The sequence below is a fragment of the Natrix helvetica genome, assembly GCF_964273705.1.
Source record: "Natrix helvetica genome assembly, chromosome: 2".
In the NCBI taxonomy this organism is placed as follows: Eukaryota; Metazoa; Chordata; class Lepidosauria; order Squamata; family Natricidae; genus Natrix; species Natrix helvetica.
In genome coordinates this window covers 194944810-194961876 of record NC_138552.1, presented here as the reverse complement: position 1 = coordinate 194961876, position 17067 = coordinate 194944810, and the positions used below count along the sequence as shown (strand labels likewise).

At 40.9% G+C, this 17067-nt stretch overlaps 1 protein-coding gene across 2 annotated transcripts in view; it reads right to left on the bottom strand.

Annotated features, from left to right (window-relative positions):
• NCOA7 (nuclear receptor coactivator 7) overlaps window positions 1-17067 on the bottom strand; it is an 88300-nt gene that overhangs the window by 37675 nt on the left and 33558 nt on the right. For both annotated transcript variants that reach the window (XM_081941792.1, XM_081941791.1), the window contains exons 4-5: window positions 8108-8187; window positions 3399-3506 (exon numbers count right to left, since the gene is read on the bottom strand). In XM_081941792.1, the coding sequence (XP_081797918.1) occupies window positions 3399-3506; window positions 8108-8187 (188 nt within the window). The remainder of the gene's footprint in view (window positions 1-3398; window positions 3507-8107; window positions 8188-17067) is intronic.

Genomic DNA, 17067 nt, shown 5'->3' with positions numbered 1-17067 from the left:
GGAACATGAGGTGATCTGCTTAGTGGCCACCATGACTTACGAACATAATTCCAGACTCAAATCAAGGACTACATGTATTGTATTCTGCATAAATACAATTTTTATCCCTTACATATGGTAGAAGATGCCCGTGGCACGAGATATGCCAAAATATAAAACAATTTAATCTCAATTTTAAAATATCCACAAAAAGTATTAAAAGCCTATATTTCAGTAACATCAACATGAGAAAATTCCTTGCAGTTTAAATCACAAATAACTGACATCTGGTAATGAAGCTTTCTGGATCTAATTAGTTTCATGATGCGAAACAATGGTTGTTAAACTGTGTTCCAGTGAACTATGAAATTACTTTAAAAGCGTTACAGGAACTGTCAGGGAAAATGAGTGCAACAGGGACATTCTTTCCATACTATTGATATTCCTATTATTCCATGTTATCAGAAAAATATGGCTATATCACCTAGGGTGCCCTCAAATAATGCAGAGTTATAGGAAGGCTCAAGGGGAGAGTATTTCCTAGCAAACATGCTAAAATGTTTCAGACCCCATCACTTTCTCAGGATAAAAAATTACTTTCTATTGAAATATTGCAATCAGTATTGCAATGTGGTCCTTCAGCATATACGTTGAATGATCTTAGTAGGATCCAACACTTCCTTTATTTATGGAAATGGTCAAAATTTGTGCTTGCAAACACTGTTTCTACTCTGAAATTGTGCTTATGTGTGTGTGTGTGCGTGCATAGGTAGGTAGGTAGGTAGGTAGGTAGGTAGGTAGGTAGGTAGGTAGGTGCTATTCATCCGGAATCTCTGGTTCACAATAATAGGAATATAAAACCTTAGAGCAGTTAGAATATCAAGATTGTTACTTCTTTTGAAAGATTACAAGATTTAAGAAAGTGACAGAATGTTCAAAATTAAGGTGTCTATTCACAGTAAGGAATTTTTTTTAAAAAATACTTAAATGCTAACACACGCAAGCATTAGTCTGATTATTACAAACAGCATGCATAAAACCAGTGTGTAGCTTGATCAACATTCATAAAATAATGGGAAGCAATAGGACTCTATGACTATTTGATTAATTTTCTCAGTCATCCAAAAGCAAGCAGGAATAGGCTAGGGTGTGTACTAACTTATGTGTTTTAAAATTTCATAGTAATATAGGCTAGAATACCAATATTTATCAGAAAAGAACTAGCTATTTACCTGTAGCTTAAATTCTTGAACTAATGATCTGTGAATTCAGAGGGGTTGGGAGAATTTAGAGAGCCCACTTTGAATCTTACAGAGCTTAAAGAATGTTTAGGAGGGATTCCTCCAGTGGTGAGTTCCTACCAGTTCGGCCCGGTTCAGCCAAACCGGTAGTGGTATGGTGGCCTGGGTCGCTGGAATTGGCTTTGACACAGGCCTGCTACGCCCTTGAACCAGTTCCCTCATCGCTGCTGTCGCCACCATTTTTTTTTAGTTCTGCGCATGCACAGAGTAATTTTTATTGAAGTGAACATGTGCATACAGCGTGCCTCTAGCTTGCACGCACAGCACATGCACGAGTGAACTGGCAATAAACCGGGCAGAACCCACCCCTGGATTCCTCCCTTATACATAGTATGCATGATTAAGCGTGGCTCCCTTTAATTTCCAAGACAGAACTTAAGCAATTCATTGAGCCTCTCAGCACTGACTGGGATAGACCTTTCATAAGATTTTGGTCACTTACCAAATGATGTGCCAATTCTAAAATGCCAGAATCTTGAAGGTCCCCAGAAAATTATGGAGAAATCATACGTGGTTGAGATGGGCATGAGAGATTGTCTAGCTCCAAACAGCAGACCAGAAATAGGAGGAATACTTGTGTTGACCCTTTTTGTAAGCACACCAAGTATTTAGGTTTGGCTTTCTCCAGAAAGAATAGGAAAACTGCTGTTTCCATGCATGGGGAGATATTTGCTACTGCAAAAGCAGCACTTTTAGAATTGGGCTCCAAAGTGTGTGAATGGGGCGAAAGAGAAGCATCCTGAATTTGAAAATCCCTCGTCCACTGCCCAGGTGGCTACATTCGGCCTATAAGACGCAACCAGATTTTCACCCTCTTTTTTGGAGTAAAAAAGTGCGTCTTATAGGGCGAAAAATACGGTAGGCGAGAAGGAAGACATGATGAACTGCCAAATAAGCATGCTAACACTAAAATGGTCAGAAACAAATAGGATGCATGTTTAATCATATATGCTATTCACAGAGAGATTCCTGCTAAGAAATTTCTTGCCTGCTTAAAAAGAAGCCTCGCTGCCTTTTTCTCTCTGATAGCTGCCTGCTTAAAAAGAAGGACGAGGCTTCTTTTTAAGCAGGCGATCTTTAAGCAGGCGATCTTTAAGGGAGAGATTCTCTCTCTTCCTCCCCCCCCCCCGTTTCTCTCCCCCCTTTCCTTCCTCCTCCTTTTCCTCTTTCCCAGTTTTTCACGCTGAGCCATTGGGGGACGTCAGAAGGAGAGAGAGATGGATTGAAGGGTGCAAAGAGATGCGGGCCTCCCATTTTGAGAAGCCTCCCTTAGCAAAATATCGCTGAGAGGAGGAACTGGAGGATTCCCCACCGCACTCAGTGCTGTTTTCAATGGGAGGATTCCCCACCTCACTTTTTCCTTCCCAAAAGATCCCTGAAAGGAGGAAAGCAAGGATTCCCCACCCCACTCAGCGCTGTTTTCAATGGGAGGATTCCCCACCTCACTTTTTCCTTCCCAAAAGATCCCTGAGAGGATGAAAGCAAGGATTCCCCACCCCACTCAGCGCTGTTTTCAATGGGAGGATTCCCATTCGGCTGCACAAGCGCTGCCTTCTTCTCTCTGATAGCTGCCTGCTTAAAAAGAAGGACGAGCCCCGATGCAAAAAAATGCCATGGACTTGCGAGTGAGTTACAGGGGCGGGGCTTCCAGGTTCATTGACCAACCAGCAGAAACCCACCACTGCCCAGGTGGCTACATTCAGCCTATAAGACGCAACCAGATTTTCACCCTCTTTTTTGGAGTAAAAAAGTGCGTCTTATAGGGCGAAAAATACGGTAGGCGAGAAGGAAGACATGATGAACTGCCAAATAAGCATGCTAACACTAAAATGGTCAGAAACAAATAGGATGCATGTTTAATCATATATGCTATTCACAGAGAGATTCCTGCTAAGAAATTTCTTAAGCATCACAAAGTTCCAGACAAATTCAGAGTAGGGATATAATATAAACCACAAACCAAAATAATAAATCCGAATTATTGTAGAGGTAAACTGGAAGCTGTTGCCCTCTACCACCCATAGATCTAAAGTTATCACTTCTATTATCAAAAGTTATTTTAAAAGAGTTAGCACAAATCAAATATATTCAAGTGAAATTTCCTCTTGCCGTAATTACCTGGCCTGGAACAATTGTGTGTGTGAAAAGCTTATTGAGTTCCACAAGTTTATTTGGAGTTATGTTAAACTTCAGGGCTATGCTGTTTAAGGTGTCTTGGCTTCCAGCCTGAGATAGAGAGAAGACAGAAAGTTTAAATTTCAAAACATATGTTAATCAATCATGCGTCTTTAAAACAAGTATCTGGTCTAGATTTAGGAACTGCTGCAAAACTGTTCTGGAACATAGAAAAACAAATTCTTATTTCAGATGTTGAGTCCACAAAGACAAGAGAAATTTTCAACGCCCAGTGACTGATTATCTGCATAGTCACCACTAGATGACTTTTGGTTCCTTCTGTCTTTGTCCCAACTATACTGATTACCAAACTGTGTGAAGAGGCAATCATTTTGCAACATTCAATGTGAGATTTACTCATTTTGCCCCATTTTCAACTGTGAAGATACTGCTCCACAATTAATCAGGCATAATGGTCAAACCATAAAAACTTAGTCATTTTAGGGAAATCTTCACTGTGGATGGATTTTGTATGTGAATAAATACGTGTATGCACATGTACAGCCGAAAACACCTGAATTATGTTTTATGTACAAATACAATAAATTTATATTCTAAATCTTAATCACGGAGATATTATGTGATTCTTATTATGTTTTGATGCAACAGTCTCATAGATCAATCCCCTTAGAAAAAACATTCTAAAGAGTGTGCATAAAGCTGCAGAACTCAATTGTTTCTAATTCAAAATGAATTTGATTCCATCCCTTTTCCATTGAGTTATATACAGTATGCATGCATCATAGGATAAATATATTATTCACTGTTGTTTTTTCATCTAAACCCATTCCAATCCAGCAGTCTTAAAATCCCATAGAAAATATTCTCTAGTTTTATATTTGTCCTTTCAAAACTGCCAAGAATAGGTATTCCAACACATAAACATATCTAATTTTGGTGGATAACAAATCAACAATCCTAGTACATAAATATTATGCTAAAGATTGGATGGCAGTTAAGACACATTAAATTCCAAAATTATTTATGGAAAATATCTGTGAGTTTGAAACAATAGCTTCTCCCCTCCAAACAGCCATCACATGTGAAAGCTACAACACCTCATTTACATTCAGGATTTTCCACACCCAAAGATTCACCAACTGCTAGACTCATCTGCCCCTAGGATGCAAAACACACACACACACACACACACACACACACACACACACACACACACACACACGGGGTTAATAGAGTTCTATGAAAGCTGAGTAACTTCCTGTTTTGCAGCATTTCCTCTTGAGGTATAGAACCAGTGGTTTCTCACTGGCAGGAAACACTCCTCCCGTTCTGGTTTTTAATAATTTCCCCCAGCCCATAAGCATCTACATAAGAAGATGTCCTACATAGCATCTTATATATGTTAACAATTATCTTGAATGCATTTGGGTCAATATTAAAGATTGGGGGGGAAATGACATTGTCGTAGGTCTATACTACAGGCCAACCAAGCAGAGGAAGTAGATGAACTTTTTGCTAGTCAGCTAACAGAGATATGTAGGAAGCACACCACAATAGTAATGGGGGATTTTAACTACTCTGACATCAACTGGGAAACAAACTCTGCACCAAGTGGAAGATCCAACAGGTTCCTAACGAACCTAGCAGACAACTTTGTTTCCCAAAAAGAGAAGAGAACAAGGGGATCGGCCATATTGGACTTAATTCTCACTAAGAAAGAGGAAATGATAGAAGGTGTTGAAGCCACAGGAACCCTGGGGGCAATGACCATGCAATATTGGAATTCAACATAATGCAAACTCAAGTAGTAGAACAAAGTCAAACTAGAGTCTTGGACTTTACGGGAGCTAATTTCAATAAACTTAGAGAGATCTTGGGAAGAATTCCATGGATGAGAATCCTCAAGGGGAAAACAACTCAAGAAGCTTGGGAAATTTTGAAAAATGAGATTACAAAAGCCCAGTCTATCACAATACCAATGAAGAAGAAAAATAAGAGATCCCAAAAGAAACCATCACGGCTGCATAAAGAATTCTCTGACAAATTGAAAGACAAAAAAGATAAGTATAAAAAGTGGAAAGAGGGGGACATAACTAAGGCAGAATATCAGCAAATAGCCCAAGCCTGTAAAGATGAAGTGAGGAAAGCTAAGGCTCACAATGAAGAAAGGCTTGCCACAAAAGTAAAAATTAACAAAAAAAGCTTCTTCCAACATGTTAAAAACAAGAAAAAAGTTAAGGAAACAATTGGTCCATTGCTAGGAGAAAGTGGCAAGAAGGTGACAAGCAACAGGGAGAAAGCAGAACTATTTAACTCATGTTTTGCATCTGTCTTTACACAAAGGGATAAAACAGTCCAACCTATCAAAAGCAGCACCACAAAAATCAGATTAGGAACACAAATTGAAATAGGAAAGAAAATGGTAAGTGAGCAACTTGTCTACCCTAGACGAGTTCAAATCACCAGGACCGGATGGATTACACCCCAGGATTCTGAAGGAACTGGCAGACGAGATCTCAGAACCACTGAACTATATCTTTCAGAGATCCTGCCAGAGGACTGTAAAAAAGCTGATGTGGTTCCCATCTTCAAAAAAGGGGAAAAAATAGATCCAGGAAACTACAGACCTATCAGCCTGACTTCAATATCAGGAAATATTCTGGAAAAGATAATCAAGCAACAATTTAGTGAACACCTAGAAGTAAAGAAAGTAATAGCCAAAAGCCAACATGGGTTTGTCAAAAACAGATCATGCCAGACAAATCTTATTGCATTCTTTGACAAAGTGACAAAATTAGTGGACCAGAGGAATGCCATCGATATAGTTTACTTGGACATCAGTAAGGCATTTGATAAGGTAGACTATAACCTACTACTAGATAAAGTAGAAGAATGTGGGTTAGACAGCATCACCACCAGATGGATTCGTAACTGGCTGACCAACCGCACACAACGTGTAGTCTTCAATGGAACTGCATCTACATGGAGTGAAATATGCAGTGGAGTAACCCAAGGCTCTGTTTTAGGCCCAGTACTCTTCAACATCTTCATCAATAATTTGTATGAGGGAATAAATGGGGAACTCATCAAATTTGCAGATGACACCAAGCTCGTAGGAATAGCCAACACTCCAGAAGATAGGCTTAAGATACAGAAGGATCTTGACAAACTTGAACATTGGGCACTATCTAATAAAATGAAATTCAATGGTGAAAAGAATAAGGTTCTACATTTAGGCAACAAAAGCGAAATGCACAGGTACAGTATAGGTGGTATCTTGCTCAACAGTAGTAACTGTGAAAGGGAACTTGGAATCCTAGTGGACAACCATTTAAATATGAGCCAGCAGTGTGCAGCAGCTGCCAAAAAAGCCAACACAGTTCTAGGCTACATAAACAGAGGGATAGAATAAAGATCACATAAAGTGTTAATACCACTTTATAATTTCTTGGTAAGGCTACACTTGGAATACTGCATTCAGTTTTGGTCGCCACGATGTAGAAAAGATGTGGGGACTCTAGAAAGAGTGCAGAGAAGAGCAACAAAGATGATTAGGGGACTGGAGACTAAAACATATGAAGAACGGTTGCAGGAACTGGGTATGTTTAGCTTAAGAGAAAGAAGGACTAGGGAGACATGATAGCAGTGTTCCAATATCTCAGGGGTTGCCACAAAGAAGAGGGAGTCAAACTTTTCTCCAGGGCACCTGAGTGTAGAACAAGAAGCAATGGGTGGAAACTAATCAAAGAGAGAAGCAACTTAGAACTGAGAAGAAATTTCCTGACAGTTAGAACAATTAATCAGTGGAACAGCTTGCCTCAAAAAGTTGTGAATGTCCCAACACTGGAAGTCTTTAAGAAGATGTTGGATAGCCATTTGTCTGAAACGGTATAGGGTTTCCTGCCTAGGCAGAGGGTTGGACTAGAAGACCTCCAAGGTCCCTTCCAACATTGTATTGTATTGTATTGTATAAATATTCCACATTCCACACATCGAAAAACCTACATTGGTATATAAAATTATGCTTTCATTTGCCCTATAGATTACTTAGGGGAAATTTAAATAAACTACAATAAAAACAGCTATTATTCAACTATTTGTGAAATCAACCTAATAATTCAAAAAGAAATAGGAATGTAATGGTTCTTAATTTCTGACTTTGCAAAATAATGTCACTTATTTTTTAGCATGCATGCTTGGAGGAAGTCCAATGCTACTCAGCTCAGTTTCTAATTAACCAACATAAAATATTGTTACATGAAAAAACATGTCAAGTCTCCCATGAAAAACTGACTCCTACAGCTATTATTTGGCCCAGAAAATACCACTAAACAATTGGAATGACAAGGTAGGAGTTGGCAAAATGGATATCTCTAGTAGGAAAATAGTACAAATAGGAAAAAACCTTAACGTGTTTACAGAAGCTACAAATGGATTTTATACACTGCCAGGGGAAATCACACACACACACAGAACACTCAAGAAATGACACATCATATGCCAAGTTGCTTTATTTTACATGCTTCAGTTACAGTTACATAAGATGATTTTCTCCCCTTATTAGCATATAACTTTATAGTTAACATGAAACTTTTATGTAAGTAATTTAGTGACATTTCAAGTATACAAATTAGTGAAGAAGTGGGAATTTCCACAACTCCCATGTTCAAAAATTCCTAATCAAGTCTTACCATGTACTCAATTGTACCATGGGGTTTCTGGGTGACCATTTTTTTTTCTTTCTTCTCATTCGTTTTGGTTTGGTTATCATCTGAAAGAAAAACCAGAGCAACCATTACTAATGTTGTTTCACATGTTTTTGGTGATAATTTGACGCTACATGACAACAGCAGCCTAACCATGAATTTAAACCAGAAACTGTAGCTTAACACATTGAGAAAAGCCCTTTTAACATTTGCAAGTTACACAAAGATTACTATCCAGTTACGTCTGCACGGCTCATATAAACTTTCCTGTCTTCCAACATTTTTCTGTTGCCTTGGGCTATGACATTCAACCAGACACTTATCAGCACACATTCTGATCTCTAAAAACAGAAACACTCAAGTTGAAACTGATTTTCAGCTATATATATATTTTTAAAGTATTACATGCTACCTATTCCTTTAAGCTAAAAGCTTTCTAAGGCAAGATACATGCTCAGTTACTTCTGTATTTGTTACACTTTCTTCATACGGAATACAAAAGGTATAAATAGAGAGGAGGAGCCAATTTTGCGACAAGACAACGTGCAATCTCAATGCTCTGAGATCGCCGTCAATACCTTTGCCGCTGGGTGCTCCAAACGGACCTAAACCGTCCTGCAGAGACGGTAAACAGGAAGAATACATCTTGCTGATCTCAGGGACATCGCAAAGTCCCTGATCGATCCAAGAGAAGTTGTTCAAGCCGGCGACAAAAAATCCAGCCATTAGGCTGATGAAGTCGGGGGAGGGGCTCCAAAATGGAAGGATACGGAAAGAGAAAGTGTTTCCAGCTGCTGAGGAATTTTTACCGTTTTAAAAGAGACTGCCTATAAAAAACTTAAAACAAATTTAAATTGGAGAACAGAAGAAATAAGCGGCGGAATTAAATTTGGAATGGTTTTGGGCAGTGGGTTATCTTACTTTTTAAATGCTATCTTCATGGATGGAATTTATGCAAGCCTTTTAAAATGAATGGATTAAGTTTTCTTCTATTTTTTCTTCTTTTATTATTCTTTGTAACCTATGGACTAAAATTCTCTTCTTTCATTACTGTGGGTGTTCTTCTAACTCTTTCAAGAATCAGACTTTTTTTTTTGAAATACAAAAAAGATACAAAAAGAAACAAAGAAGATTGCAACAATAACACTGCTACTCAGAGGCTGGTGGTTTGTGTATTGGAAATGAAGCACTCTTACTTTTGTCACTGATTATCAGGTCTCACTGCTTGTTTATAGAGAGTGATAAGAAGAAAAGCATACAGATGTCTCTTTGAAGTATATCTTTAACCAGAGAAAGGTGAAATAAAAAGTTATTGTGAATCTTTGCTTAATCTTGTTAAAACCTTCCAAACTAGAGCAGCAGTGTTTGTTAGCTGGAGATAATGGCACAATTTCAACAGCAGAAAGAAATTTTGACCTTTAAAGCACTCCATAGCTTAGGCCCAGGGTACCTGCGAGACCACCTACTGCCACCAGTAGCCTCCCACCGTCCAGTACGATCCCACAGAGTTGGCCTCCTCAGGGTGCTGTCGGCCAGACAGTGTCGGCTGGTGACTCCCAGGGGAGAGCCTTCTCTGTGGGAGCGCCTTCCCTCTGGAATGAGCTGCCCCCGGAGCTTCACATAATCCCTGACCTCCGGTCCTTCCGACGCGCCCTAAAAAGTTGGCTTTCCCAGCAAGCCGGCCTGGCCTGTTAATTTTAACTTATTTTAAATGTATTGTCTTTAAATTCGGTTTGTTATTTTGGATATGGATTTAATTTTTTTTAACTTTTGGGATGTGTGTTTTTTTTATGTTGTACGCCGCCCTGAGTCCTTTTGGAGAAGGGCGGCATATAAATCCAAATAAACAAACAAACAAGAAGAAAGAAATTTTAAGTCTGCAAAAGATATTCTCAGAAATACAGAAATTATCAAACACATATGAGAGGATAGAGAAGAAGTTGGAAGACTTAGAGTATTTAACAGTAAAATATGATAAAGAAGTTGGAGATGTTTATCAAATGGAAAAAGTGGTGGTTAAAATCCTAAAAATTGAAGAGGAAAATGAATATAAAGAAATTAAAATTGCTGATATTTATGGTGATTGGTTTGTCTCTGAAAATGGAAAGAGTGGAATACTGAAAGAGGAATTAAATGGAGGGGAAATCTACCCCAGATGGCAAGATACAGAAGAAACAAAAGAATTTATGGATTTAAAGAAAGAAATTTTATTAGCAATATCATTGATAGCACCACCGACAATCAAAGATAAGCTGATTAAGGTAACAGAAGAAGAGCATAGAAATTACATGAGAGATTTTATAAGCAAAGAGTTGCTAAGAGGAGTCCATACAAAGTTGATTAAGGAGATGATTAGAGGACTGACACAACAAATGGCAGAAGATATGACACTGTTTTGCTACTGGAAAGATACAGGTTGATAGATGGAAGAGTATAATTCAAAACTAGTTAAACTTAGTGAAATTTAGTGACAATAGATATAGTTAAATAAATAATTGATAATGATAATAATGTATACAATGTGTAGTGTTATGATAAGTAATAACTGGATATGAATATTGAATGGTACCAATGAAAGGAAGATTAGAAATCCTTTTGGATTATATATAAAGGTTAATAAAAAAGAACTACGTTAGATACAGTTAAGTCTTGATTATTAGGGGGGAAATGTTATGATGGAGGATATAGTTAAATCAAGGAGGGATAATGATAACAACTTATTACAACATAAGGAATCTCGATGTAAATTGTAAACAGTGATTTGGAAAGGAGGATTAGAAAATGTTGTTATTAAATATTATGGATGTTTAGCTAGAATAGGATATAAGGATTCAGTGTTATTGGAGGATTTTAGAAATAGTAAATGAAATGCAAGTATGTGGTTATGTATCAAATCTTGGTATATTTTATGATGAAGGGCATTTAAACAATTATAGTCAAATGAAAATGGAGGTATGATGATGGTAACATGTATAAATACCTGAGTTAAAATACTTGAGTTAATATTAATTATGTTTGTTGACTGTGGAAGAGATGCAGGAAAGCCTTTTTGTAATCAACTGATACACTTTCTACAGTATGTAAAGAAGGATGTGTTGTGTTTGTTTTGAAAATAAAAAATAAAAAAACAAATGTATTTTTTAAAAAAGGTATAAATAAAATTGCCCTAATAATAATGACAGCAGTAAGCAGATGCCTGGTTTTTTTTCCAAAAATTTTATTGTTTTTTACACATTTATGGGGAAAGATAAGGGAATATATAAAAAATTTTGGCAGCTCCACACTAGTGATAGAAATCCATCCAAAACTCACAATCCAAAACAAAATATAAAAGATAAGCAGAAAACAAAGTCTTATTCTATATTGTCAACCATGTGTTCATTCATTTTCCTTTGTCACTTTCTAGAATATCACCAATTACTGTTATTTCAAATACTTTTATTTTTGTGACCTGAGCCTTTTCGATATTGCTCCTTCCTCCCTGTCCCCAGAGGGAGCCTCAGCCCCCCTCCCTCTTGTCTTGTACCTTGCTGTCCTTTTCACTATCTTCACTGTGTTCGTCCTCTAGGAGGGAGAGATGCTTTTTAATGAAGGCTTCAGCCTCCTGCACTGTGTTAATTCTAATCCTATTTCCTTCCCAGAAGATCAACATTCCCTCTGGCAATAACCATCTAAACCAAATTCCTTTATTGTATAACTTCTTTGATAATGTGGAATACTTCCTCCTTCTCTCTCTTATCTTTTTCGGAATCTGCTTAAGAATGGTGATTTCTTCATCTTTATATTTCAATGGTCTCTCCCTTTGTGTCCCAAGCACCTCATCCCTTGTGGTCCTCCTGAGGAATTTAACATGCACCTCCCTTGGAACATTATGACTTCTAGTATATACTGAATTTATCCTATAAACCAGGTCCATATCCCACCACAGCTGTTTTTTGTCTCTCTTGATGTATTCTGCTAAAATTGTACTCATAATATCCTTAAGGTCTTCATTTTCTGTCCCTGGTAGGTTCTGGAATCTGAGAAAAAAGGACATTCTTTCAAATTCTATCTTTGCCAGAAAGTTTTCCAGATCTACACTTCCCTTCCGGGTTGCTTTAACCTCTTCCCCCAGCCCAGCCGTACCCTCCTCCAACACCACAATTCTCTGTTTATTTTCTGCAATATGATGTTTAATATCTCTGAATTCCTCTTTAAGCTCTGTCATTTCTTTTTTCAATTCATTTTGACCCCTCATAAGTTCTTGAAACATTTGAGAAACAGATAGTTCTCTTGAGCCCTCTCCAGTCCCTTCTTGCTGTAACAATGAGGCAATTTTCGTTTGTTGCATACTTGGACTGGAGGAGGCAGATGAGGGGGCCAAAAATGACTTGCCCGTCGAGCAGATGCCTGTTAATATAGAGACACAGATTACAGTACAGGTGAAACTCAAAAAATTAGAATATCATGCAAAAGTTCATTTATTTCAGTAATGCAACTTAAAAGGTGAAACTAATATATGAGATAAGATTCATTACATGCAAAGCAAGATAGTTCAAGCTGTGATTTGTCATAATTGTGATGATTATGGTATACAGCTCATGAAAACCCCAAATCCACCATCTCAGAAAATTAGAATATTACATGCAATCAATAAAACAAGGATTGTATATAGAACAATATCGGACCTCTGAAAAGTATAAGCATGCATATGTACTCAGTACTTGGTTTGGGCCCCTTTTGCAGCAATTACTGCCTCAATGCAGCGTGGCATGGAAGCTATCAGTTTGTGGCACTGCTGAGATGTTATGGAAGACCAGGATGCTTCAATAGCGGCCTTCAGCTCTTCTGCATTGTTCAGTCTCACGTCTCTCATCTTTCTCTTGGCAGTGGTCCAAAGTCCTCTTTTCTGATGAGAGCAACTTTTGCATCTCATTTGGAAACCAAGGACCCAGAGTATGGAGGAAGAATGGAGAGGCCAATCAAGCACAGTAATCCCACGGTCATTGAACCAGGTTTTGGTGCTTTTGGAAAAAGTTGGTCTCATCAGAAAAGAGGACTTTGGACCAAGGAGCAACAGGACTTTGGACCACTGTGCTTTATTAAAACCAGGGTCAACGCAGCCGTCTACCAGGAGATTTTGGAGCACTTCATGCTTCCTTCCACAGACGAGCTTTATGGTGATGCTGACTTCATTTTCCAGCTGCCCATACTGCCAAAAAGCACCAAAACCTGGTTCAATGACTGTGGGATTATTGTGCTTGATTGGCCAGCAAACTCGCCTGACCTGAACCGCATAGAGAACCCCATTGCCAAGAGAAAGATGAGAGACATGAGACCGAACAATGCAGAAGAGCTGAAGGCCTCCAGCTCCCCATTAACATCTTAGCCTCCGGCTATTAACTATTAACTATTACCATCTGCACCCTTACCCAATTGGGTTTTAATATTTTATCAATCTACTCAAGGCTAGACCTGCTCCGCCTGCGAGAGGCCCCTCTCTCGCAGGTATGGCCCTTGGCGCTTTCAAGGGCCTACCTTGTGAACCCCGAGAGGTGGAAGAAACGGAAGCTGAGGGCTTTTTATTGAAATGTTTTACACTGTTCTTAGGGGGTTCCAAGGAGGGGGGGGTTAACCAGGCCGGGAGGGAAGCCAGCACCAGACGAGCAGGTGAGTCAAGGAGGGGAGTGAGCGGGGTGGGGGGGGAGAGGGAACAAGCCATTCCAGTAGAGGGTTGTTTTATTACATCGGTCGCGGGGAGGGGGGGATGCAAGGACAGGAGAAAATCACGAGATCGGTTGGGAGACCGTGGCTGTTGGCTACGCCCGGTCGTTTGTACCAACCCCCGCAGACTGGGTGGTCAGGAACTACAGGGCCAGGGCATGCGGCTGATGCTGTGCAATGCAAGGTCCGTAACCAACAAGGCCCCCCTCATTAGTGAGTTGATCTCCGAGGGGGAGCTGGACCTTGCAGGGATAACGGAGACCTGGTTGGGCCACGAGGGTGGCTTACCCCTCGTGGAAATGTGCCCACCGGGTTTCCGTGCATTCCATCAGCCCCGGGCCCTGGGTAAGGGTGGCGGGGTGGCGGTAGTTATCCGGGAGAGTCTAGAACCGAGAGAGTTCACTGTTCCTCAGATACCCGGTTGTGAGTCCCTAGGTGTTAAATGGGGCCCAGGGAGGCAGTTGGGCCTGCTGATTGTATACTTGGCTCCTCGCTATACATCAGCGGCCCTGCCCGAGCTCCTCGAGCTGATCTCAGAGATGACGGTTGAGATCCCCAGGCTTATGGTCATGGGGGACTTCAACCTGCCGTCGACGGGAGCAGCATCTGAGGTGGCCCGGGAGTTCATGGCTTCCATGACAGCCATGGGCCTGACCCAACTAATTCAGGGCCCCACACACGAGGGTGGTCACACACTGGACCTTATTTTTGTATCTGAACAGTGGACGAGTGATCTGGGAATAGGGGACCTAGTTATCACTCCACTGTCATGGTCAGATCACTCATGTCTCCGGCTCGACTTCCCTGTCGCTACCCCTCACCGCGAGGAGGCGGAGCCAGCTCGTCCAAGCTGGTACTGCCCCAAGCACCTGATGGAACCGGAGAGGTTCCAGACGGAGCTTGGGCCGCTACCTGTAGCCCTGACCCACGCTCGGTCGGAGGACCTAGTGGCCGCCTGGAATATGGCAGCGGCTGGGGCCTTGGACCGGGTTAGACTGAGTGGCTGTGGCTACCGGCACCTCGGTTCAGTCAGCTGATTCCAGCGCTGGCCATAGGGGGCGAACAGCTGCCCCCTGTGGAACGGGCGCGCAATTTGGGCGTCCTCCTAGATGCCCGGCTGTCAATGGATGACCATGTGGCAGCCGTGGCAAGGGGGGCGTTCCACCAGGTTCGCCTGGTGCGCCAACTGCGCCCCCTCCTGGACCGAGAGGCCCTACGCACGGTCACTCATGCACTGGTGATGTCTCGCCTGGACTACTGTAATGCTCTCTACATGGGGCTTCCCTTGGGACACGCCCGAAGACTGCAGCTAGTCCAGAACGCAGCCGCGCGGGCAGTCATGGGGAGTACCAGGTATTCAATTTCAATTTCAATTCAATTTATTAGCGCTTATAGACCGCCCCCTCTCCCGAAAGGGACTCGGGGCGGTGTACAGTCCATGTCAAAGAACAAAATTAAAACAATTAAAATTACTACATGGAAAATATATATATACAAATATAAAATGGATAGATGCATAAGAGGAGGATAAAAGATGTGCAGGACTGTATTGCTAATAAATAATTAAAATAAACAGACATTAAGATCCCAATACCCAATAAAATTAAGACTAGAATAATACCCTTAAAAACCAGTAAAATATAAATGCCAGGAGATAGGCGTTGAAATTATGCCAGGCCAGCCAGTCGAAACAGGTGAGTCTTTAGTTTCTGCCGGAAGGAGCGGAAGTCGGTGGTGGTTCTGATGTCGGGGGGGAGGTCATTCCAGAGGGTTGGGCCCATCACAGAGAAGGCCCTACTCCTTGGCGTCGCCCGCTGGCATTGCCTAGCGGACGGCACCAGGAGAAGCCCCTCTCTGTGAGAGCGAATTGGCCGCTGGGATGTATGTGGGAGGATGCGATCCCGCAGGTAACTGGGCCCTATGCCATGGAGCGCTTTAAAGATGGTGGTCAAAATCTTGAAACGCACCCAAAAGACCACAGGCAGCCTGTGCAGCTCACGCAGGAGCGGTGTCACATGGGAGTACCTGGTACTCCCCATGACCGCCCGCGCGGCTGCGTTCTGGACTAGCTGCAGTCTTCGGGCGCGTCCCAAGGGAAGCCCCATGTAGAGAGCGTTACAGTAGTCCAGGCGAGACGTCACCAGTGCATGAGTGACCGTGCGTAGGGCATCCCGGTCCAGGAGGGGGCGAAATTGGCGCACCAGGCGAACCTGGTGGAATGCCCCCCTTGCCACGGCTTAGACATTCAAGCTGAGACAGGTCTAACGCACAGCAAAGCTTTTTCCTTTGTATACTTTAGTCAGGTTCCATATGATCTTTATCTAGCTATTTCTACCACAATCAAGACCAAAGGACATATCACAGTCCATCATCTCTACTTATCATAAACTGCAAATTGCAAGGCCAACATCTGCTGAAGAACTGGCAGCTATGATTTTACATTGCTGTGAACAGACAATAATTGGAGTAATATGTAAAGAATTCCCCCAATATCTGGAAATATTGAATTTATCGGACGTGAACAACCTAATTCTATTTTTAAAAAACCACCCTACTGTGAACAGCCTTTATTCTTAGACTCTACCTTAATTATTCTTTAGTCTTTGGTTAGAGTGTCTGAATTATTAAGCTTCCATCAGTCTTAGACTGTGAATCTAAGTGTAGATTACCCACACATCATCATAATAATGAATAGGATAGGGCAGGTCAGGACACCACAGCACAAGTTTGCTTTCAACTACATTCTTGCCAAGTCTCTTGCCAGGTAAGCCTGGCCTGCATCAAAGCAAGCCACGTTCATGAAAAAGTTAAAACAATCCATGTAAACATAAGATTGCATTGTTCAGAAGATCAACTGACTCATTTTCTCCAAATCTGAGAAATTTAGGTGAGGGGAAGGGATGTAAGCCTATCCCTTCTCTATTTTCTTTGATTGAGGAAGCTGTGGAGGAAAGTTCTATGCAATGAATGAAGGCACAACAATAAGTGTCATTCTCTACTTTCTCAGCTGCAACATGACTAATTCCCGTATAGCAAAGAAACAGGATAATTCAATGATTTTTGCTTCAGGCAATTCTTACAAAAGAGGTTTGTACTCGTTTGGGAATTACTGTGCATATTAACAAGTTGATACTCATATTATCTATACGTGTAATGCAGGGATTTGCAATTAATTTTCCGAAGGGGCCGCATGAGGAACTGGACTGTTGTGGAGGGGGTAAATTTTACTAGTTTGTTGTTTG